The sequence below is a fragment of the Psammomys obesus genome, unplaced genomic scaffold, assembly GCF_907164565.1.
Source record: "Psammomys obesus unplaced genomic scaffold, mPsaObe1.curated_primary_1811, whole genome shotgun sequence".
NCBI classification, from domain to species: domain Eukaryota; kingdom Metazoa; phylum Chordata; class Mammalia; order Rodentia; family Muridae; genus Psammomys; species Psammomys obesus.
This window is the reverse complement of record NW_026596079.1, coordinates 15,881,341-15,907,182: the sequence shown is the minus strand read 5'-3', so window position 1 is coordinate 15,907,182 and position 25,842 is coordinate 15,881,341. Positions and strand designations below refer to the sequence as shown.

Below are 25,842 nucleotides of genomic sequence, written 5' to 3'. Positions count from 1 at the left end.
GCAACAACCCCCTCTCCGCTCCTTCATCACTAAGGTGAAACAGGATGCTCTCATTTTATGTCAAGAAGGAAGGGATGCATCCACAGGATAGCTCCAGACACCCGATCTTGACCGTGCATCTTGGGGAACAGCTGGACAGGCTCTGACTCTCAGAGAGAAACCTGAAAGAGAGGGGTAAGCTACCTGGCTGTTCTGGCCACCACTATGAAGAAGAGGTGACTACTCTTGGCTGTTTGTCACTAGAGTGCTTATTCAGACAGAAATGTAGTCTGCTTGTAGTCAGCCAGATGTGTGCTACTCACAAGTGAGAGATCACATGCAGCACTTTTCAGTCCTACCCAGGAGGGCTACTTGGAAACATGATGATGATTTAAAAAAAAAAAAATCTATATGGAGTGTGGTCCATATAGATTTTTACCAGGGACTAAAGGGTTAATTTGAGCCAAGGAAAAGATGTCACAGTACTACAGAAAGTTCTGCTCAACCCAGAGAACTCTGAAGCACCGACTGGGATGTGACCAATGTAACACAGAGCCAACCTTTAAAAGGGAGCCACATTCACTTGTGTTCAGTAAAGACGAACGATATCTATACCTCTACCTCTTTTCATGACTCAGCCTTTCCACGCAGGAATAGCTAGGTGGCTAGGTAAAAAAATGCAGGAAGAAAAGGGAAGATAGATATCTTCTTGCATTGGGGACTAGCTGGCTTTAGAAGCTGCCTGAGAGACAGCATCACTTTCTCAGAAGAGCCTACTCAAGTAGCTAGCCCCCCTGGCTGGAAACCTTGGTTTCAAGATGTTTCCTATCCTAACTGATGAGGGTAGTTTGCTGTGTCTTCACTATTTGTCTTGTCGACATGTTGGATGCCAAATCCCTGCTCTTTTTCTAGAAATTTTTGGTATGTTAAAATGGACTGTGCCCGTGTGATACGACTTAAATAAAGACTCCTGTGCTCAGCCTCTCATAAGCCTCCTTAATGTCAAAATTTCATTTCTGCTGTCGAAACTCATAGTTACGTGCAAGGACCATCAAAGTTCGTGTCTAATTTCTCAAGACTTTGCTCATAGCACCTTTCGCCACTGTTGATTTTGTTTGCGTCTTTTACCAAAATAAATCACAGCTACAACTGCCATTAGAAGCTCAGTTCTATAGGTTTCTCTAGAAAACTGTCAAAATTGGGAATAATTTTTGGGGTGCCCTCTCATAAAAGCCTAAGCTATGGGGTACAAGTAAAAAATCGCAAAGGACATGTGAGTGATGGAAATGAAGCACAAATCTGTGGTCTGTAGTGGAGGCATTTTTATTCAGAGAATGGAATTATGGATTTTCAGTTGAGCCTATCACTCTATATTAAGAAATAAATCATCACTGGGGGAAAAAAGGAATGTTCAGAAAGGAAAAAATCCTTTGCCCTTCCTGTATCCGGTGGTCTCTATGAGAAATAAAGAAGGAAAGAATGGATATGGTATTGGTATGCCAAACAATTCTGCTTCATGGGTTGTTATCAGAATGTATGTTTAGTTTTGTTTTCTGTGACCTCCAATTAGGCTTGTTACACTCATTATATGAGGGTGGTTGTGCTATCTCTGAATTATAAGATTAATCTCAGGACGCTCCTGTACATTTTAAGTCAAAAATAATATCACATGCTGAAATAATCAAAGTTTCATGCTTTTATAAAACTAAGTTGTATCATGAAATATATAGCATTTTATATGTTAAGCATACCTTAATAAAGCACATAAGAATGTTTCAGTGTTACAAATGGTCCATATACCACAGAGATATTAGAATAAAGAATGGTAGACATATTCTTTATCTTGGTTTAATTATTGGATCCAAAATACAGAGGTTGGCTAGATGGACTCTGATGTCATCTTTTTTTTCCTTTATGAACACATTACAAATATCTTTAAATGAAATTTGTTGTTGTTGTTTAAATAAAATATTTTTTTTCATCTAATGAAAAAACTGACCCAGGAGAATATTTAACCTGTATTTCTATTCTCCTAGGTTGAAAAGAGCTCTAACTGTGGCCTGAGTATACCTGTGCTTTACAGGGACTAGAGGATAATTCTGACTCACCTGAGCACCATACAGAATGAGACACTAATATTCACTTATAAGTGAGTAAATGCCATGTGTGTCTTTCTATTTCTGGTATACCTTACTTAGAATGATCTTTTATGGTTCCCATGATTTGCCTGCAAATTTCATGATTTCCTTTTTTTTTAATTGCTGAGTAATATTCCATCCTGTAACTGTACCACAATTTCTGCATCCATTCCTCAGTGGAGGGACATCTGGATAGTTTCCAGATTCTGGCTATTACAAATAAAGCTGCTACAAACATGGTTGAACAATAGTCCTTGTTTTATACTTGAGCATTTTTGGATATATGTCTAGGAGTGATATAGCTGGGTCTTGAGGTAGCACTATCCCTAATTGTCTGAGAAAGCACCAGATTGATTTCCAAAGTGGTTGTACAAGTTTGCGTTCCCACCAGCAGTGGAGGAAGGTTCCCCTTTCTCCACAACCTCTCCAACATGTGTTGTCACTTGAGTTTTTTATCTTAGTGAATGCATGTGAGAGAGAGAGAAGGAGAGAGTTGTTTTCACTCTAGATGTTAATGTTGGAAACCTCATCCTTAGCAAGATGTATTATAAATTAGTATGTAAAGGACAAAATCATAAGCTTGCAGATAACTGATGGTATTAGGGAATGTTTATATCATTACAATGATGATTTCATAAGTACATCCTTTTCTCTTCAAACTACTAAGTTGTATCATGAAATATATAGCATTTTATATGTTAAGCATACCTTAATAAAGCAAATAAAAATGTTTCAGTGTTACAAATGGTCCATATACCACAGAGATATTAGAATAAAGAATGGTAGACGTATTCTTTATCTTGGTTTAATTATTGGATCCAAAATACAGAGGTTGGCTAGATGGACTCTGATGTCATCTTTTTTTTTTTCCTTTATGAACACATTACAAATATCTTTAAATGAAATTTTCCACATCATAATAAAACCTTGGCCTTGGAAATTCATGCAGGCTTATACATCTTCATACATTATTCTGTCTCTGAGAGGTTGGCCAGATCCTACTTAAAGGCTATTGTAGACTCACCTCAAAACATGTTTTATTTAGTGACTATTAGAGTGTAGCAAGAACATAGATGTTATCAATCTTGCACAATTTGTGAAATTGCTTTTTATTTTATTTTTTGAGACAGGGTATTATGTTTCCCAGGTTTGTCTCAAATTCCTTATGAAACCAAGCATGATGTTCTACTACTGATTCTTTTGCCCCTACCTCTCAAGTGGTGGGACTATAGCTGTACACCTCACACTCAGCTTGCTATAATCTTAAGGAGTTTAGCAATGATTGTGTGAATATGTTACTAACTATGCCTAGAGGTTAAAAAGCTGGGAGGATGGCAGTTGATGAAGAAAAGACCAGTTCTATTACATTGCTAAAAAAAAAAATTAACCTGTAAGAATCACCTGCCCAGGAACCAGGTAACTTCCTGGAATGCTGGGAATGGTAGTTCTTGAGAAATAAGAAAGCTTCATGGGAAAGTGTGGTAGCCAATAGGTTAATTATAATAAGCCCCTGAAGATGTGGCTCAAGGCCATTCTCCAGTGGGAAATTCTGGAGAATGGTCCTGACCAAATCCATCTCTCGGTCAGTATTTAACATTTAATAAACGATTACTTTAAATTTGCTCCAAAATAGTGGAGTCATTTTTATTTTTTGTTATTTTTCTGTTGAATCAAAGGGTTAACACTACTCACCAAATCCTACCACTGGAGTTATTCGAAATTTTGGGTAGTCATATTGCTTACTGTCAGCGAGTTATATTCCTCTTACTTATTTCAAGGAGTTGAAAACCCTAGGAGTTCAAGAATGAAAATAATCACAAACACTTTCTAAAAAATAATAATAATAATAATAAAAAGAGCAAATTGTAGGGTGTCTCTGAGGCAGCCTATCATGTGAGCTATGGACTTTAAAACCAGTTCACACAGTTATTCCTCAGCATTGCCCTGAGTGATTCCAGGGCCCCCATGGATAGCAAAGTTTACAGGCAGTCCAGTCTCTGAGATAAAATGGCGTATCGTTTGCATATTTCCATAGAACCCACAATATCTTTCTATAATTCTACTATTAAAGATTTATTTTTATGTTTTTGTATGAGTATGTGACTGTGCTACATGTGTGCAGGTGCCTGCGGTGGTTAAAAGACAGCTTCAGGAGTGGGGGAAGATGGCGGCGGCCGTTTGGCAGCGTGCATGGACCGTGGAGCAGTTGCGCAGCGAGCAGCTGCCCAAGAAGGACATTATCAAGTTTCTGCAGGATCACGGTTCAGATTCGTTTCTTGAAGAACATAAATTATTGGGAAACATAAAAAATGTAGCTAAGACTGATAATAAGGACCATTTGGTTACTGCCTATAACCATCTTTTTGAAAGTAAGCGTTTCAAGGGTACTGAAACTGTAAGTAAAGTGTCCGAGCAAGTGAAAAACGTGAAGCTTAGTGATGATAAACCCAAAGAATCCAAGTCTGAAGAGACTCTTGATGAGGGTCCACCAAAATACACAAAATCTGTCCTAAAAAAGGGAAATAAAACCAACTTTCCAAAAAAGGGAGCTGTTGTTCACTGCTGGTATACAGTGACACTCCCAGACGTAACTACTTTTGAAACTAATATTCAAACAAGTTCAAAGAAGAAGAAAAATGCCAAGCCATTAAGTTTTAAGGTTGGAGTAGGCAAAGTTATCAGAGGATGGGATGAGGCCCTCCTGACTATGAGTAAAGGAGAAAAGGCTCGACTGGAGATTGAGCCAGAATGGGCCTATGGAAAGAAAGGACAGCCTGATGCCAAAATTCCACCAAATACCAAGCTCATTTTTGAAGTGGAATTAGTAGATATTGACTGAAACCAGTGCTTCAGATAAGATGTCAGCAACAACAAAGACTTATGTGATTAGCGCTTGTTACTATTGTAAGGGAAAAGTCAACTGGAAAATTTAAGGTGTTAAAGCTTGTTTACTTGATCTCAATTTTTGAGAAATGTACCCCCCCAACCAAGTTTCTTTAAGTCTCAGATATTTTACTACAGCTATGTAAAGTATTAAGGAGAATTGCTTTTCCTTTTACTTCATAAACTAAAAGGCTCAATAAAACTGTCATGGATTGTCTTGATCCTACACAACAGTTAGAGCGGTTCTGAGTAGCCTGATGTGAGTGTTGGGAAGCAAACTCAGATCCCCTGGAAGAGCAATATGCTCTGTTAGCCATTGGGTCATGTACCAGCCCCATTTCTACATTTTTTACATCATTTCCAAGTTACTCATATTGTCTAACACAATGTAAATGCCATGCGATGAGTTATTACACTTTATTATTTAGGTAATAATCAGTAGAAAAAATCTAGTGTAGATGTTCAGAATAGACATTTTTTTTCTGAATACTTTTAATTGCTTGTTGTTGACTCCATGCATGTGAAATATCTGGATCTGGAGGGGATTTCTACTTTATATCTATGTAGCAACTATCATTCAAGTAACTTATACTCTAAATATGCAAGTTTGTCTGGGTTGTTTAAAATTTAAGACTTCATACCTATGTAAATATTACTGTGAATTGTTGTTATATATCGTATTCAAGTCATAAACCTGCCTAAGTATAATGAAAACAGAAATACCATTGTTATAAAGACAAATCAGCTAATTTTTAAAGAAATTAGTAAAAGGCTCTAGTGACTTACTAAATAATACTTAGACTTGTAAGCCTGTTTTTATAGTTCAATAAGTTTCATATATTTCTATTAATTTTTGTTATGTCACAAAATAATGGCCTTTCTTAAGACATTTTCTTACATGTACATCATTATATTTGCTCAAAATACGTAAGTTCTGATGAAATCTAATTTTATTCATGTGAATAGCTGAATTCATTGGTTTGAACAGTGACCTTGGAGAAATACAGACAACAGTATTTCTAAGGCAGATTTCTTTGCAAACTGTGAAGAACACCTAAAAGTTTCATTAGTTTTGCTATGACTTGGGCCATTTTTGTTATTTGACTGGGCTATTCACATTAAAGCTTATGGAGCTACGTTGCTTGGATTTTTCAGAAAAGTAACAATATAGGAATGCAAATAGGGCTCTATGCCAGTTGAATGAAATGAGAAGAAAGAGAGGAACAAATTCACTGAATGGGATGGAGTATGGTTACCAGTGACCATATGAATTTGGCTGTGACTAGAGTGAAAAAGGAACAACAGTATCATAGGAGGAAAGATCCTTGTAAGGAGGGAAGAAAAGAAACAAACGAAATAAAAAACTAGATAAACCTCCTGACAGAATAGACTTCACTCTTGTCAGTGGAATGTGCTAGCTGAAGGTAGCTACTTGCTATAAAATGTAGCACCCCAGCATGAGGATACAATGGTAGTTCCCCCTTTGAAGCCTAACTCCATTGCTTGGGTCTGTAACCCAGTGACTTTCAGGATAGATGTGGTATCGATACTACAACTTCTCTGCTCCCCAAATATCCATTTCAAAACTAGGTCTCAACTTTTAGAGTAACTATTCCAAAACAACAGCAACCACAAAACAAAACAAAACAAACAAACAAACAAAAAAAACCTGACAACAACAACAATAAAAATCCCTAGTTAATGTAATCATCTTGGGGCAACAATCATACAGTATAATAAACCAACAAAACAAGGTACTTACAAACCTAACTTAGGAATTAATGTATTTGTTTTCAAAAGCAACATGATACTGTGGAGAAAAGGAAGCAATTCAATGAGCATTTGGTTTTCCATCAGGCATTCCAGTGGAGATGTTATTAATGCTTCTTTATTTAAGACTCTACGACAAAAGCATTTTTTTTCTTCCTTGCAAGAAATGGGCCAGAGTAGCATGCATGTGTTCTCTGGAACACAGAAAGCCTGTCCACGTTAATGGTGGGTCTTGACTGCAAAGCTCAGGCTCTGTACCATTAGCAGGCTGCTCCTTGAGGCATTAAGTCATTTAGTTTATAACCTATGAGATTTCACATCTAAGGAAAAAAAAGATTTGTCAAACTTAACCTCAGAAGATGAGAGAATCAGTCACTTTTTAAATTTGGCAAGTTGAATTGTGGAAGGGATGGCAATTGTTGATTGCTCTGTCTGTCACTGTTGCCAAATGTCACAGCCAGACAAAAGTTCCATCCAAATGTCTCAAATGTGCTATAGAGATAGAGGCTGACCTTGTCTGAAGCTGAGCAGGGAGTAACTTTTGTTCCTACCTGCCCACAGTACTCGTTGTTATTGATATCAAAGGCTCCATACAACTGGTGCAGCAGCAGCCCAACTGCAGAGCTCATGTGCTGATGTAACAAACAGCAAAGATCATTCTGCACAGCCCACCTGCTAACATTCAAAACAATGAACCAAATGCACCTCATGTTTGTAAGCTATACAGCTTTCACTTGAGCACAAAGAAAATCTCACCACACATACTGATGGGTCCCAGGTTTTATTTCTGGGTTCATTTCCTGAGAAGAAAAAAAAAAAAAAAGAAAGGAAAGGAAAGAAGGAAGAAAGAAAGCAGGTTTGTTCTCTTTCATCAAGGATAGTGATTACCGGAAATCAAATCCGAAAGTTACTAATAAGAGTTCATTGCTACAAGTGTATATTAAATAGTGCTCTTCTCTCAACAAAGATGTGTGAAGTACATATTCTATGCAAATCCCTCTGAGGATACAAATATGAATAGAGTAGGGATTGTGCCTTTGAGAATTCTACACTGAAAAAAAGATGGAGAAATTTACGCAAATAGCTCTAATGGTGGGTAGAAATGAAATCAGAATCACAAAAGAAGTAGGAGGAAAACAGCCAGAAAATGGTATACTTTGAATTTATAAGGCAGTGCATAACTTTGGGGCTTTAAACTCTCCAAATCAGAATCCTGGCTAGGCCATCACCGAATACATATCATGCTGTAGATTAAATTTCTATGTGCAAAATTATCCTGACAATGCCTATTTGATCACCTCAGACTTAAAAGGTGTAGTGCATGCAGAATGCTTAAGATATAGGTAGGAAAGTATTGTTACTGAGAAGTATAAGGCTACTGTTGTAAGCTAAGATAATCAGGAAAAGTTTCACAGTACAAATGAACATTTGGAAGCTAGATGGGAGAAATGAGCAGCAAATAGATGAGATGGTTGAGAGCATGGCACATTCATACAAGAAGTGCCTAATGTAGAATGTGGAAATGATGGAAAGGGTGAAAGCTAATTCTGAAGAGACAACTACATCATGACTTGGATTAAGTCAGATGTTAGAGAAGACTTTAGTGCAGGAATCTGTGAATTTACACAGAGGCACAGGTCAAAACAAGTCACACACCCTCCTCCAAGACTCGGGGATCACTGAGGAAAAGGAGACAGAAGGAAGGTGGATGTGGTGGATGTCTTCTGAATGAAAAAGGGCAGTTGTGCCAACAAAATCACAACAGTTGTAACATAAGCACGTGTAAATCCTGTGCAAGATCAAGCCAGACCAAATCACAGCCTGGAGAGGGGAGATGGGTATGGCATTCCCATACACAGCCAAGGAGCTATGGCACTTGTTAGCTTCTGAGAGAAGAATTGGCTTTATGTAAGGGTCCCTGGTAAGTTAACCACATTCTGGTGGAAGACCACACATCCAAGAATTGGTCTTAATGGGTCTTAGAAAAAAAAAAAAAAAGGAAAAAGTCACATAGTTGGGTGGGTAAGGAAGGGGTTGTTGGGGCTAGATCAGGGAATAATTAGGAGATGGCTAATATGATCAAAACAAAATCCTCAAAGGATTCATAAAAACATTTTTAAACAGCTTGTCACCTGTTGTAAAATTAATTATGACAAAAGATGAGCTTCAATGTCTTCATATGGCTGGTTATAAAAAAACAGAAGTAAAATGACATGAGCACAGTATACAGTTTTTAAATTCTCATAAACAGGGTTGTTTGGAAGTAGTGCGCTCATTTATTCTCACATTGCCTGCAGCTGCTGCCCACTGACAGAGGGCTGAGTTGAGTAGCTACAGCAGAGACCAGACCATATGACCACCAAAGCCAAGAACATTCACTGCTTTGACCTTTACAGGGAAAGCTTGCCAGTTCCTGTTGAGAATGTCTTTTGCAGGCAATAGAATTACAAAGAAAGATTTTGAATAGAAAGCCACTGAGAGAGATGTTTACAAAACTAAATTTGCAGATGAATTCCTGACAAGAAGTTCAAGAGTCTAACATTTCAGATGAATGAGATAAGAGTGGTCAAGAGTGGAAACAAAGGGAATTTTATAGAGAAATTATGCTAGACATCCCCTAACCTCATTTAGGCATTTTAATTCAATTAAAATATTCTTTCATTATACACAGTATTGGTTTTCATGAGGATATTTTTCTTTGAGATAGTGTTTCTTGTAGCCCAGAGGTGTCCTTGAACTTCTGATTCCCCAGCCTCTACTTTTCAAGTGTTGAGATGAAGGACAAGCGCAAACTATGCCCAGTTTACAGTTATGGGATTTAGGTACCAGGCTTTATGCATGCTGATTAAATACTCTACCAACTGAACCCACCCTTAGCCCCACCAGATTCTTTTATATAAGTAGATAACCTATCTTGATCCTAATATATACCAATGAAAATGAATATGAATAAAAAGTTTCTATTACATTTTTGGATCTTCCATTTATCAAAGATTGGCTGAGCATCGACCAAGATAAGGAGGGAAGGGTTTCATTGTGTTGCTTGTTTTTCTGCTCTGTACTCAGAGCTGGACCTGTTCCTAATGGGTTCAGTGGCCCAGCTGAGAATACCGGAGACAAGAACTGGGGGATATTCCAAAATGTGAATTTCCTGGCTTGTGTCCTTCTGCATAATAAAGTAGAGGTGATCTTATAGGCAGCTGTGCTGTCTCAGACAGCCACGCCCCATCTTTCCTCCCATGGAACAAAAACTCTTTGTGTAGATAGGATATTTGTCTCCACAGCACTGGACTGAGCTTAGATGGGGAGTAAATATTTGGGGATCAAGATCTGAATCTTGGGATCAAGCCAGTGCCAGCTTGTCTTTGTCCCAGTGTTAAATATTTTAGACACCAGATACTGAGGCAGCATTATTTACAGACCATTATCAGTGGCAGCCAGAAGAAATTAGAGAATCCTTATCAGGCAGAGGCGCTTTGTTTATGACTAGTCATTTGAGAAGTTATAATTGCTTTCTGTACTTCTGGCAGTTTCTAAGAGTTGTTCTCCAATGAACAAATATCAATAATGCCAAGTCAGACTAAATGACACATCAATATTTATTATTGTACAGATATTTTATTGTGTATTCATAGCTCAGTTGACTCACTTAAGGCAAATGGTTTTCCTGCGCGTGGCATTTAATGTGTTGGATATTTCGGACTTCCTGGACATCAAATGTTGATTAAATTGTTCTAAGTCTTCTACTCTCTAGAAGTGATTTGGTTTTCTTTTTGTATTATTGATGTTGCTGGTTATACAGGATTGTCGTGTATCTTTTGGGTGTATAAACTTACTGTATTTTAGGGGAATTTTAGAATGGCCTGGTAATATAGGCAATGGGTTTTCTCCCTTGCAAAAATTAGCCGATGGTGTTTCTCAGATACTTACCTGATTTAGTGCTAGTCCTGCAACTGTCAACCATTCAGCTAGTGACAAATGTAATGACCCTATTTTTTTTTGTCTAACCCGCCACCATTTCCCATTTTCTTCTCTTAATAAGACTCAATTGTCAGTTCCCACATACATCTTTTGCCTTCTAAATTTATAGAAAGTATTTTTGTATTGCTTTAATACACCCATACATGATATACAGCAACAATTCAAAAAAGTTTGTATAAATTGCATTGTTTTTGCTTGAAGGGATATATATATATATCCCTTTTGCAATGCTAAAACACCCTAGCATCCACACGGCGTAAGCAAGAGTTTCTTTCTGTTTTTTATCGGGAAACCAGATTACTGGATTTAAAGTGCTTTGAAACTGAGCTTGCTCACGTTGTGGTAGGTGACTCACAGCGTTTTGTGAGATTTCAAGTGAATGCTCAGTTACTTTAGCAAGCTCTCTGTTTTATGGCTTTTGTATTATTCAATACAGGTTTTAGCACCAAATAATAGGCACTTCATCTTCTTTGCCAATTTGCAGTTTATATGAAACCTGTTTCACGTGCAAACTGTTTACTGCCTTTGTTTTTCTGTTAGTTTCCACATTGGCTTTCACACATTTGCTTGATTAGAGAATGGTGTGGTTAGCATCAACTTTCAAAAATAAATGTACCCCTTTCTTCTTAAGCCTTTTTTCTTTTAACACTCTTCCATTACTTAAACTAAGATAGATGGCTGGGCAAGGAAGTGGGTAAAGGAAATAGTAGTAGTAAAAGGCAGGTTTTATACAGCTGGGATACAAAGTGAATAACCTGTAATTAATATAAAAATAAAAATTTAGGGGGGAGGGGGGACCGGGAGGGGAGGAAGGACTTATGGGGGGATACAAAAATGAATAAAGTGTAATTAATAAAAGTTAAATAAAAAAATTTAAAAAATAAATAAAAAACAAAAATTTAATTAAAAAGGGCAGGTTTTCTGTGTTGTTGCTTGTCAGTGGGAATGTTTTCACTTATCATCACTGAGAAATAAAATTCCTTTAGCATTCATTCACTTGATAAGAAATGGAGTGCAAAGCTAGGATTGAGTCTTATACTATTTTGTTCTTTTTGTCTGTTTGGTTTTTCCTTGTTTCCTTACTTTTTTTTTTTTTTTTGGAAAAATAAATTAACAATCTAATGTTGGACAAATAGTTCTATTCCTCTACATAGTTTTTCTGGTTTTGTTACTTTGCCAAATCCATAGTTTATTATACAGGATATGATTGTCTGTCATTATCAATGCCTCTTCCTATTTTTAAGCTGTTGTATTTTTAATTAATCTTTCTTTATTAACTCACATCTGGGGCTGACTGTGGATGTGTGATCATAATGATCTTATTAGGCTTACTGGTGCAGTCATCAGGGCCCAGGTGGCATCGCCCTGGATAATGTATTTAATTGCTTTGTTAAATGATATATATCTTTTAGACCTTTCATTAAGTATGTTCCCTTTGTTACATGATTGTGTCACTTGCTCCAAGCCTGCCTTACTCTAGGGATCTTTAGAGTGCACTGGGGAGTCACAAAGAAAAATGAGGTAGAAATTGAGGTTGGGGGTGCTGCCTGGTAGATGACTTCTTAGAATGCATCTCCACCCTGCTTTTTGTGATACTATCACTAAACAATTGGAAATACCTCAAATAGGAAGCCTATCTTCCAGCCTGAATGTAAAATTATTGTTAAAGCATTATGTTTTTAAATATACATATATTCCCTAAAATGCATACTCTGAAATTATAACTCCAAGATGGTGGTGAATATCGGGAGGAAGGGCTTTTGTGAGTGACCAGATCATGAAAGGAGAACATCCACTAACAAGGTTAATAAATATCTTCAGTAGGTGAGAACAACATGCTGTCTATTAAGCATAGAGAAAGGTTGTTACTAAAGAATCCATCAGCACCTTCATTTTGGACTTCCTAGTCTTTAGAATTGTAAGAAACAAAATCTTATTATTCATAAGCTACTGGGTTAGGCTATTTGCTACATCAGCCTGAATAGATTAAAACAAGTAAGAAAGATACCTTCAGGCTTGATGGAAGTGGAATAAAGAGATCTAGAAGAAGCCCAAAGGTTACAGAGTGCTGACGGCAGAACTTTGTCTACAGCCAACAGTATCCGACCTCCAGATTAGCTGTGTGAAAGACTACGCTAAGCCTTCATACACATCATTCCTTTCAGTGCTTGGAAGCCCTACAGGTGGGCATTTGCTCTAGGACAGTTTCAGAGAGGTGTATACGGCTTATAGACAGAGGAACGAAGGGCAGTCTGGCTGCTTTCAAACCTTACTGTGTCATTTGTATAAGATATTACCATATTCCAAATAGAATGGCTTCAATGTGCAGGTTTCTTACTTTGTAGGTTGAAAATGAGTAGGAACAGAATGAGAGAATGTATAAAATGTAATATAGATAGACTCACAACTTAATTTTTGAAACAGTTTTGCTATATAGCAGGTTATAGAAACTAAGAATACCTCCTTATACATGTGTTTTCATATTAGCTAAAGACTGGCTGATATCAGCTGATATATTTGGTTATTAAGTACCAATTTATATGTGGATGTTCTCAAAGGCAATGACCTGCAATTTAAAGAGGTTCCACTATCTGCCACAATTGGTCCCATCTCCTCAACTCATACCTCTTCAGAGACCACTGGTCTTCCACTCTTTCTTTTTCTAGACCCCTAAACTATTGGCCATATCATTTGTCTGCCCTTATATCCACAAGAGCGTAGGCTCTTGCTGGGCTATTTCTTTTCTAGCACAAAGCTGATGGCCTCATACGTTGACCTAAAATATGCACACTGGCGTCAATCCACTGTGACGATTAACCTGGCTATTATTTTCAGAGGCACCTCTCTGGGTCCTACATTGATTAGTTGCCCATTTTCAGATTCCACTTGGATCCTACACCAACTCTCTGCTGAAGAAAATTTCCCCTTTTCCTCATTTGTCATCTGGCTATAAAGAGTGAACTGATAATTTTGTCACCAGTTAGGTAACACCAGGTGACTTGAGAAGATAAGGCACCCTATACGTGTGTGTGCTCGCGTGTGTGTGTGTGTGTGTGTGTGTGTGCGTGCTCACGTGTGCATGTGTGTACCTGTGGAGTCAGAGGTCAACACTGATTGTCTTCCCCAGCTTTTCTCTATGTTAGTTTTCATCTGTCACAGAATTTGGGCTCACTGGTTCAGGTATCATACCGGGTCAGCAGGTTCGTGGGATCCTCCTGTCTCTGTGTCCCCGGAACTGGGATTACAGGTGCATATTTCTGCACCCAGGTTTTTGCAAAAGTGTTAGGGGTTAAGCAAACACTTTACAAATGAGCCATCTCCCAGCCCTGGCATCACCTTTTGAAGCTTAATGAACTTATTTTCTCCATTCATGATAATCCTTTCAATTAGGATGTACCATTCAAAGCCTCTGTGCTTCTAGGGCTTGGTAAGTAAGTCTTACAGAATCCAGTGTATGACAGAATCCTTAGCCTTCTGGTCATGGATATCCCATGGATGGATGCCGCTTATAACACGCCACCAGATACCCTTTTTGTATCATCTCTGCTACAAACAATTTACAAGTCAACAGATTGCAAGTCAAACCAGTAAAAGAAATCACAGTCAAATACATGTTTCCCTATATCAATAAGTAAGAAAAAGATAGAGAACTCATTTACACAAAAAGATGTGTAAACTCATTTTCCACATCTGTTTTTCTATATCCCATTTCCACCTGGTTTTGGCCTACATGTATTTCTACCTCTTATGTCATTGCTCCCATGTTTCTGACTCTAAAGCTAGTGAGAAACGAGACCACTAACAAAGGTAATCAATCGTGTCTCCTTCTCCGTATTAGCTGCCCTGTTTATTCCTCCTTACTCTGTTTTGTTGCTCATGGCCTGTTTCTGATGTCTTAGCCCACTTGGGGCTGCTGGAACATAATAACCAAGACGGGGCAGTTCATAAAGGGTGGAAAGTTGTTTCTTACAATTCTGAAAATTGTAAATTTCTAGGTCTAATCTCTGACATTTAGGGAGGACAGTGAGAGGATGAGAATGAACTCCTTATTGTGTCTTTTTGTTAGGCTAACCATTCCCTTGACAGGTGAGGCACTATCATGATGTGAATGTCCCTTAAATGGCCAAAATCTTAATATTACATTGATAGCTCTTGACTTCTGATAAGGAAACTTTTAAATCATACTAACCTGGAAAGACAAAGACTGAACAAATTGGTGCATATTTTAATTAATCAGATGCACACCCACGCTTTGCTATTTATAGATATAATGCTAGGAATGTACCCCATGACCTAGTCATGCACTGTATATATTAAATAAGTCACTATTTAAATACTCCCTGCCTCAAATTTTCTTCTTTGGCTACGTTTCACACTGCTGTCCATTATTTACTGGTAGTGGATAAGAGGTGGAGAAGAACAGAACGCTAAGTATTGTCTGCAGGGGGCCAAAGAAGAGGGGATGTTCTGAGCCAGTGGAAGACACGGGAAAAGTACCTCTGCTGCTACTAAGGTGGCCACAGCACTGAGCATAGGAAAGCAGTCAGATAAAGAAGGGCTAAAGATCCAGGTAGGCCAGGGCTAAATTTTCAGTCTCCGAAATGCAAGAAGGCATCCTTAGGCAATTGCTTCCTGTCTAAGCCTCATGATGTTCATGTGCTCATGGTGATGTCCTCTTCCATCACTTGTGGCAGGCTGTGTTAGTCAGCTTTCTGTTATTGAACCACATACCTGAATTAACCAAGCAATATAGAGACGTTTATTCTGGCTCATGTTTTCTAAGGTTTCAGTCGATGGTTGGTTGATTCTGTTGCTTTTGGGCCTTTAGGAAAGAGCAGCTTGTGAAATATTAAAGTGACTAGAACTGTTACCTTTGATTTTATTTTTCTTATGTAAATATTTATTGAATGCTTACTATGTGCCAAGTACAGAATGAAAGTCCAATGACTCAGCATAGAACAGACAGAAGCACCCAGTCTCATAGTCTCATGAGAGAAGCCAAGGTGCAGTGTGAAAGCTTCAGAAAAAAAAAAAAAAGAATTGATTGTGTATTTTTTTCATTTAATGATAAGTGGTAGCAGTCAAAATCAAGCAACCCCAAGGTATGCATTGAAAGATGTTCATTTTGTTTATTTGTTTTCAATGTTCAAGTTAAACATAGCATGAAGAAAAACAATATAAAAAACTGTGAAGTTTTGTATACCATAGGACTAAAAGATTATGGTGGAAAACAATACACAATAATAGAAAAACATCAAAAGGCTGATTTCGTCCAGCCATCAACAGTTATCATTTTCAAATTTTTGATAATGTACATGGATATAGTCTGTTTTTAACTCACATTTGAGTGGTTCCATACAACAGTTCCTATTCATGTAAGCTTTTATTTACAACATTCACTATTGCAACTGTACGAAAGATCAATGTATTTCCTCCACCTTGACACCTGCCTATCTAGTATGTTCTACTGAATGCTATCTATGTCATGTGGTCACTCCTCGTGTTTTCCTTTGCAATCATCTCAAACTTACAGCAAAGATGTAAGCACAGGAAAAAGGGAAGTCCCATTGCCTTGTTTAATGTGCGTTTTCAATATAGAGAACATTCTTCTACATACCCAAAACTCAGTGATCAAATCAGAGCTAACAATGATACATGAGAACTTGATCATCTTTGTACAAATACATTTATATCTCAATATGGCATATAATTTTCTACATTTATGGCTATGATTCAAGCATATATATACTTATATACTTATATTAATTACATAGTAAATAACAATATTTACATGATGCATACTTGTGTGTTTGTATAATCACTTTACTTTTTTAAATAACTGTTATAATTTAAGCTATGTTTATGGTTGACACATAAGTGCTATTCACTTCCATATCAGTTGGTGTATTTTTATCATTTTTATATTACAGACAAGAGATTGAAATTCAGACATTGTCGATGAAATTTGAATATCAAACTATTATTCATGACTAAGTTTAATCTGTTTTATTGTAATGAAGTTACCAGTTGGGTTTTTATCTAAATCCAATAGGATTTAGTATTGCACTAAATCCTAAGACTGTCTGATGCTAAATTGTGTGTTTTTTAATCCAGAAGTGTCTTCAAGTCCCTGGGTTGGCCCCGCTGTGTAATTCTAATTGTCTCGCCCTCAGTTTTTTCCTTTTATTCTTTTCTTTATTCTAGAAGCTTAGTTGATATTCAAAGCCTCCAGGAAGTTGAAGTCAGATTTCATTTCTGTTAGTAAAGCAATGTAGAGTTCGAAATGATGGAAGAGACATCCAATATCCTTTATAGAAATTTTAAAAATAAAAGTCACTTAGAAAGTATCTGTATTAAAAAGGTGAAACTTTCTATTTTGATGTAAAGTTTATCATGTTTAAGGAGGATAGCACTGGCCAATCATAATACCCTTGCCATTCAAAACACCCATTTCCTCATCACTAGGAATTGTTTTTCAGTGACATGATTCAGTGATTAGCCTACTCTAAGGCACAAACCCTCAGAAAATGACTGTGAATGGCTGTATCAGAGTGTGGTTACATTCCTATATAAAAGACTAAGTAAGATATACTTAAGGTTTTGTAGTCTTGCCCAACCTCCCCCAAATACAATATATTCTACCTTTGAGAGTAAATATATTCATAGATATGCATAAACAAAGGGGTTCTTGTGTTCTAATAAAACTTTATTTACATAGACTGCAAAGCCAGTCTACGGGCCAGAGTTTGCTGACGCTTAATAAGATTAGCAGCTTCTTTTCCATCTGGCCATGATATGTACTAGTATGGAAGGATGAGGGAACTCTTCTAACCTCATGGAAGAGAAGCATATTAGCATTGGTTAGATGAACAGCACATCCCATTGTCCAAGAGACTATCTTGAAAGAGGGGAATGATATGCTCCATCAGGTGAGCTGGTATAACCCTATCATCAAGCAAACAGGGGCTGTGGAATTCTAGTCTTGTATGTTTACCAGGTGTGGATGTTAATCATATATTGTACGACTAACATAATGTTAGAAATAAAACACAAAGCCCAATGTCAATTCTACCCAGAGTATTGGTAAAGACAGTGTAGTAATTGAGCTTCATCGACAGCTTTCTTTACAAGCCTTACATATTTTAACCACTTTAGGATATAGCCTGATAATCAAACAAAGGTGATTGTTGATGCCTTAAATGCCTAAAGGATCCTTGAAACCTGAAGGAGTCAGAGAACAAACGATCCCAAAGAGCTATTGATCACCATAGGGTTGATCTTGGAATCATATTATATGACAGAAATGTGGTTGCTGTAAAGAGCAGATTTCTAAAAGGGTCACTTTCATACACTGTAAAGACTGTAATGGAGAACAGAGTGAAATGTATTACTTTCAAAATACTATTGCAGCTCATGGATTCTAAAATGGAGACAAGAAATAGATGCATACTGATAAGTCTGTGATTTAATATTGGTCCAGTGTGTCATGGAACCTGATCACACCTGTATTTCAGCATTTCAGGTCTCTCTTTCACTTGTTCTGAGAAGTGTGAACATTTCTCCTAGCTTCCACTGCATTTTTAAAATTCTGTTAGATCATTATTTTTACTAATTTACATGCAAAATATAATACAACTTCCACTCCTCATAGGCCCTCTTTTCCTTAGGTCTCATAAGGCATTAGGTTGCCTTCATCACCAAAAATGTAATATGAAAATTAATTTCTCCAATGACAGCCTTTGTTTCACTCAATATAACATTTACACCTCCTATCGGTATTACACAAACATAGTATTGTATAAAATATAATTATGGATCAGAGTGTAATTTTGTCAAGAGGATTAATGTTAGTAATTCTTTTATCAGTTATACTTCAATATATTTGGAAGTATGGGCTATCTGGTATAATAGATACTCATGACTCATTAGGTCCTGAATTACATCAATAGAACCTCCTCTCAAACACTCTAAAAATTAAAAAAAAATTATAAGGATACAGTGATTATGCTGCTCACTAAGTACAGCTAAGGATTGGACAGATGAAAACCATTTCTATGCCAACTCAGATGGAGGCACCAGCAGCTGGGCTATCTATGACCAGCAGTACTTAGGTGAAAACATTTTCATAAGAAGCATCTTAGTTTTGAAGGGAAAAAGATACTAAAATGTTTCACATAACTGACTAAATACGGTGGCTGTAATCTCTAGGTGGTGGGACATAGTGAGAATGTTATTCTTAGCATTGCTATGTTGTGATTTTTCAGTATTATTTCCAGGATAATCATAAATTAATTTGGTTTTGAGAAATAATATTTAAAGCCCTTAATTCTATATTAGAGTAGACTGTAAAATAAAGTTATTGAAACATGGTTCACTTTTTTCTTTATTATTATTATTTTTTAAAATTTATCCACTTTGTATCCCAGTTTTAGCCCCTTTCCTCATTTCCTCCCAGTCCCACACTACCTCCTTATGCCTCCCCTATCCTTCTTCCCTAATCTACTGATAGGGGAAGCCTTCCTCCTCTATTGTCTAACCCTAGCCTATCTGGTCCCACCAGTACTGCCTAGATTCTCTTCCTCTGTGGGCTGACTAAGTCACCCCACCATGGAGAAGTGATAGAGGAGCAAGCAATTGAGTTCATGTTGGAGACTGTCTTTTCTCCTCTTACAAGGCGACCCACATGGAGACTGAGCTGTCTGTGGGCTACACATGGGCAGGGGGTCTAGGTCTTCTATATGCAGGATCTTTGGTTGATGCATCAGTCTCTGTAGTCTCCCCTCAGCCCAGCTTTTTTGGCTTTGTTGGTCTCCTTGTGGGGCTTCTGTCCCTCTGGATCCTTCCGTCTTCCTCTTCTTCCATAAGACTCCCTATGCTCATCTCACTTTTAAGCAAATGAACTTATTGTTTATAAGTGCAAAGATGTTTTAGATCTCAGGTTCAAACTTTGCCTGCCGTATCTGGGCATGATTCTCTGGAAAATATTGAACTTATTTAGGCTGACTTCAGTCATCTGTAACATGTATAATCAGAACATCCTCTCAGCATCATTGTTCATCCCATTTGCTCAATAACTATTTAGCAAACATGTATACTGATGCAGATGTCATGTTAGGACAAAGTAGGCAGTCAATTTACTAATATCTTCTTCCTCACGGAGCTTACAGTTTATGCAGTTACAAAGAATAGAGACTTGAGAGGAGAAATATCTTGGGATTCGGGGTGAGAATAATTCTTGAATACCGGTTAAGGCTGATGGGACAAGCACTATGCTCTGCTTTGTTTGACCACATACTAGATTAATCAATCAGGTAGAGAGATATAAATCTATCCCTCAGAGGTACACGTCCAACTAAAGATAGGGATTTGGTACTCATTAATAACACATGGTTATTGAAATCAAATTATTGAAAGATGAATTTGGGAGCAATGAGATATCATATTAGGTATAGGCATTTTACCACCCAGCCTGATGATCGGAGCTAAGTCCTCAGGAAAAACATGGTAGAAGGATTCTACAAGATGCCTCTGGCCTCCACATGCCTGTTGTGGCATATATACACATACATACATACATACATACATACATACAGACAGACAGACATGCATACATACACATATACACTACACATGCACACACAGAGGGATAGACAGACAATGAAAGCTGAGCTTTCTTAGAAAAACAGAATAAGAGGAAGCATGCACATATTTGTGTTTCTCAATAAGAACTTCAAAGAAATAGCTTTGGTATTATATATATCAGATGAGAAGAATGGAGAATGCTGTGGAGAAAAACTCAAAATTCACATAAAATGTAATTTAAAAATTCATTATTTAAAATTGTTACCTTAGGATAAAACTTCAGCAAACCAACTAACAAAGTGATAGAGCCAATATTAGTGCTTGGATTTCCATGGCTACTGTCTTCAATTTAAAACAGTAATTCAAGAAGAGTCTTGTTTATTTTCATCATACACGTGTGGCAAATGCCCGAGTTATCATGCTCTGGTGGTACTAGAGTAAGAGAGGGAAAGGATAGGAAAGAGGGAGGGAAGAAAAGAGAGAGCCTGGTTTTGTGAAGATATGTTGTTTTATCAAATTAAGTTCTAAACTATGCTTCACAGTTAATGCTGTAAAACTGAAGTGCACTGAGAAGAGGAAAAGCTAGTAAGAACATTTCAACTTTAAGACACATTGCTTTTCAGGAGGCACTTAGCTGCAAGTAACAGATGAGTTGCACTTAATGTTCTATTCACGCTAACACACATACAGTTCTTCTCTGTGCTAAGTCTAGTTTCTTGTCTGGATCTACTGAAATATAATTGAAAGTTAAGTGAATTGTCTGTGTTCAAGGTTCATAACAATGATTTTATATAAGTACACTTTGTGAAATGATCTTTAAAATCAAGATGATTAACATATCCACCACTTCACATGATTATTCTTTTTTGGTGATGAAAATATTAAAAATCTACTCTCAGGAATATTCAAGTGCACAATTCATTGATTATCATCACTATGCTGAACATCAAGTCTCAAGAATTTATTCATCCTGTCACTTCAACTTTTTATTTACTGGCCAAAATCTAATTGTTCCTATCTTTTGATCTTAGATGAATATTTTTTTTAATTTCTTGTTTTAATAATTTTAATTTGTTAGACTCTACATATACTTGAGATCATATAGTACCTTGTCTTTCTATGTATGGCTTATTTCACTCTCCACAATGTCTTCTAGATTCATCCATGTTGTATCTATCAATGTTGTGTTTTAATTCTTTTTATCTATCCATACATTGAGAACTAGTTATTAAGATGGTGAGTTAATTTTCTTTGAATATCTAGCAGTGAAATTATTTAGTCAAAATTAATTTTTTAGGTACCTGGGTACTGTTTTCCATAATTGCACTTCTGACTTAAGTTCTAAAAGATATTGTCTAAGGATCATTTTCCTCTCTATGTCACCCAAAATTTACCTCTTATATTTTGACTCAGTCTAGTTATCCATTCTTTAATTATTGATGCATATAGTTTTACAACCTACTTATTAGATAAAGACATTTAACTTCATTACTTTGAGACCCAGAGAGGGTAAGTAATTGTCCAACGTCAGATGAAACAATATATGTTAAATTCAAGTCTGAACCCCGAAAGTTAGCTTTCATACCTTTTGTCTTAAGCTGAGTAAGTGTCAGTTGTATGTTGTCAGTCCACTTTGAGTGCTTCATAGACAGATTAACTCACTAAAACAAAGAAGGGAGCAACAGCTACCATCCATCTAAATATGGTAGCTAGTACCATCACTTGTTAATCCCATTATTAGTAATGCTCATTTTTCAGTAACACAACGAAAGTGCTCCCTAACCTTCTAGGTATATTTTCTCTAGTTATTCATCCACTGTGCTGTGCTTTGAACTTGTTCCACCCTGGCAAAAATATGGATGTGCCCGTGCACATTATATTAAGTAAAATTAACCTGGGACAGAACAAAAATACTACATTATCTCACTAACATGTAAAAATCTACAAAAGCCAATTTCATAACATTCACTAAAGAAGCAGAATTTCAGAAAAGGATGAAAGTGAAGAAGTGTTGTTAGTTGAAGGCTTCAAAGGTCCAATCAGACACAGGTAAAAGGTTCTCAAGACTGACTGTGCAGCATGCTCAAAAAAATAGTGAAGCAGCTCAGATTTTCTAAAGGGTAGGCTTCCAAACATTTAAGCACAAAAAATCAGGGTTGGCACTTGAGATGACACATGTCTTAGGAGATTTAATTATTCTTCTACAATATAAACATGTATCAAAATATTACATTGTTGCATTGTTTTTTTATAAGTAATGTTTGTAAACTAAAAATAAAAAATTTAATATGGATGTCAAATCAGTAGTTATACACTGTCACAAGGACTATTGTCTTCATAGAATCGCAATGATGGTGGTTAATTTTCAGATGGAGAGTACAGAGAAGGGAAAAATAATTCAAGTTTGACAGAAAGACAGCAACTCCTGTTTCATTAGAACAAAGCTTTTTATCAGAGGAAGACTAAAGCCTAACCAGCCTTCATTTCCAGGATCTTGACAAGCAGCTACTCATATCAGATTAATGCTGCATCACTTAATTGTTTCTGTTCCCTCCTGACACTCCAGTGCTGGGACACTGTGGTGCCTTACTAGAATACCAATGCTTCCCAGGGATTCTTGGGCTGCAGAGAATGTGTGACATGCTCCTCTCTTACCCACATCTACGCACTATCCCTCTTATGTATAATTTGACTGAGATCATATAAGCCAGTAATTCCTAACAAGGTCTGCTAGAAAAAGCACAATCATAAAGTTATCACCCATGAGAAGAAGGGGTGAGGTTTCTGAAGTGCGTGTCAGAAGCATGCGTACCTGGAGGCAGGCTAGTGAAGATTTAAGCTATCTGTCTCACAAAGCGAGAATATGTCCAATAATGGAAAGAGGATGCATGAAAAACCACCTTACTTAGTAACCACAGCTAAGCTCATGAAAATAATGGACTTCACATTCAAACCTGATAACTCTAGGTTTAGATTTTTTTTTCAGCATTTAGATTCTGACCTTGGAGACATGATGTTTGCTATGCTTCCATTCCTTCACTTGAAAACAAGGTATATACAGGGAGCTATATGCAGGTATATACAGGTGATCTGATACTGAAGAGCACTGTAAAATAATTTAGGCTCACAACTGTATTAGTTTTTCCGAATAATCATTTTTCAGTCTTCAGAATGATAGGGTGGGATGGGACCCAGGAGATTTATGATACATTGTAGGCCACCTCAGATGTAGATATCATTCATTACCTGTGGTACAAAGATTGAGGAAAGCCTTGCTATAGGCAACAAGGATAAACGGAAGACTTGTAAGATAGGGATGTATTTAGAAAATGTTCGGGAACATGATTTTGCATGTATTTATTTTTCACAGTGCTTAGCATGCTGTAGGACACCAGTTTTCTACCTGTGGTGATGACCACCAAAATACTATCAAAAAGCCGACATTTACATTACAATTCATAACAGTATCAGAATTATAGTTATGGAGTAGTAGCAAATATAATTTTATGGTTTGGGGGCTCTCCACAGTTGGAGCAACTGTACTACATGGTTGCAACATTAGGAAGGTGGAGATCCACTTTATAGTGTAAGTGGTAAGTGAAGACCTGCATCTGCATATACAGAAGACCATTTAAAGCATATGCTGGAAAGTATTCTCCATGGTTTTAACCACCTTAATCACATAGTTAGGATAAACCTGTCTTTTGTCAGTCACAAGAGATTAACAAACAGAATAGACTGCATCCATCTACAGTATTGTATGAGACACATTACTTACGTGCTAATTTGAAGCTGAAATAAACCCCTTCCTCCTGTAAGTGTATTTTTTGTCAGTGTATTTTATAACAGTGACAAAAATGAAACTGGAACACAACCATAGAGTGTTTATCCTTCAGTAATTCCTACACCATTTGAAAATTAAAGCAGTTGAAAATTTTTGGAGACAAAAGAAACTGGTCATCTTATTTAAGAAGGTCAAAGTAGATCTAAGTCAGCTCTATTAATAAGATCTTCAGGGAGTGTGTATCAATTAAAGTTTCATTAGTTACTAGCATTGGAGACCTAAGATGAAAAAGAGCTTAAGCAAAAATTGGAAGATCTAAATTTTCATGACTGATACTCCAGGAAGAAGTGGAGTATCTGATTATCCTGACTATCATGATTTAAGTATTCGTACATGCGAACAGTGTTTCTTTCTTCTTTCCATTTTCTTCCTCTGTGATGCCTCTGAACACGCTCATACAAACACTCTGCTGGTCCTTTACTCTCTTGGGTTCAGATGCAGCAGAAAGAAGAATGTTGGGCCATTGGTTCCACCCAAAACCTAGGAATGCAGTGAATTAACCAGATTGACCAACACCTACCTCACAGACAGTCACTGAATGGAGGAGTGAATGGCCTTCTTGCCCTCTTTGTGTACTTTGCTCCTTTCTCAGGATCTGGAGAAAGGGAGGGTCACTTGCTAACTAGGGAACTACAGCTGTTTATAAGATATAAGAAATGAATTATTTACAGGATACCCACTGAGGCTACATAAGATGGTATCTTGGCCTGTGGAGTGTGTGTAGAAAAGATGCACACTCCTCAATGGTCCTCCACACTTCCACTCAGTCACTGCGTGGGTGGAGAAGGCTGAGGAGTAAGGCAAGACAAGGATTGGGAAGTTCTACGTTGACAGCATGGTTGCCTAAGAGGAAGGTTGTGGCAAAACCACTTTGCCAATGTGTAACCGACTTTATGTTAATAAAAATGTACACTTCAGTAGCAAAAAAAAAAAAAAAAAAATTGACTGAGATTGTTAGGGTCAAATGTAGAGTAGTGAGCTTGCCATGATTACTATTCCCTACCAAACCCATTATTAAAATCTAGCATCACTGTATCCATTCTCCTGATTTGCATACATCTATTGTAGCCCTGGGTACCATCCTTCCTTCTAGGACTACAGCCAAACACACAGCTGGTTTCATTTCTGTCCCACCCAGGACACATCTTTCTCATATTTTAGAGTGTTAGTCTTTTTTAAGAATAAAAATTTTATAGGGTGATAAACTGTTCTGTATGATGAAGTATAGTAACACCATATATTTGTCAATGCCCCTGTAACTGTACAACACAAAGATGAATGCTAATGTGATCTGTGGGCCTCAGTGGAAAAGAATGCATCCACATTGATTTATCAGTTGAGAAAGCTGAACCATGTCAATGCAGGATGCTGAGATGAGGAAATCGTGTATTGTTTTTTCCATATGGGTCGTGCTGTAGATATCCAGTGTAAAGTTTGTTTTTGTAAACTTAGACCTGCTGTAAAGCAGAAAGCTTACTATCAACAACAGCAAAATATGATTATACCTTTCCTCAGCACAAAATTTCTCAAATGTGTTCTGTCATTGTTCCAGTAAAAAACAGGTCTTGTACCTCTGATGGTGTGGTCCCTCCTCACTAGACCAAGGCCACATCCTATTTCTTCCCCACCTCCCTGCTCTCTAACAATGACAGCAAAACCCATGTA

General features: G+C 37.1%; 1 protein-coding gene across 1 annotated transcript; it reads left to right on the top strand.

The window, feature by feature from the left end:
- Positions 1–4,281: 4,281 nt before the first annotated feature.
- On the top strand, positions 4,282–4,962 carry LOC129690748 (peptidyl-prolyl cis-trans isomerase FKBP3-like). The gene has a single exon (XM_055626563.1). The coding sequence runs from the start codon at positions 4,282–4,284 to the stop codon at positions 4,954–4,956; it is 675 nt and encodes a 224-aa protein (XP_055482538.1). The 3' UTR covers positions 4,957–4,962.
- Positions 4,963–25,842: the final 20,880 nt, after the last annotated feature.

Bases quoted from the DNA above. Each gene is read 5' to 3' on its own strand.
- LOC129690748 (XM_055626563.1), top strand. From the start codon at position 4,282: ATGGCGGCGGCCGTTTGGCAGCGTGCATGGACCGTGGAGCAGTTGCGC.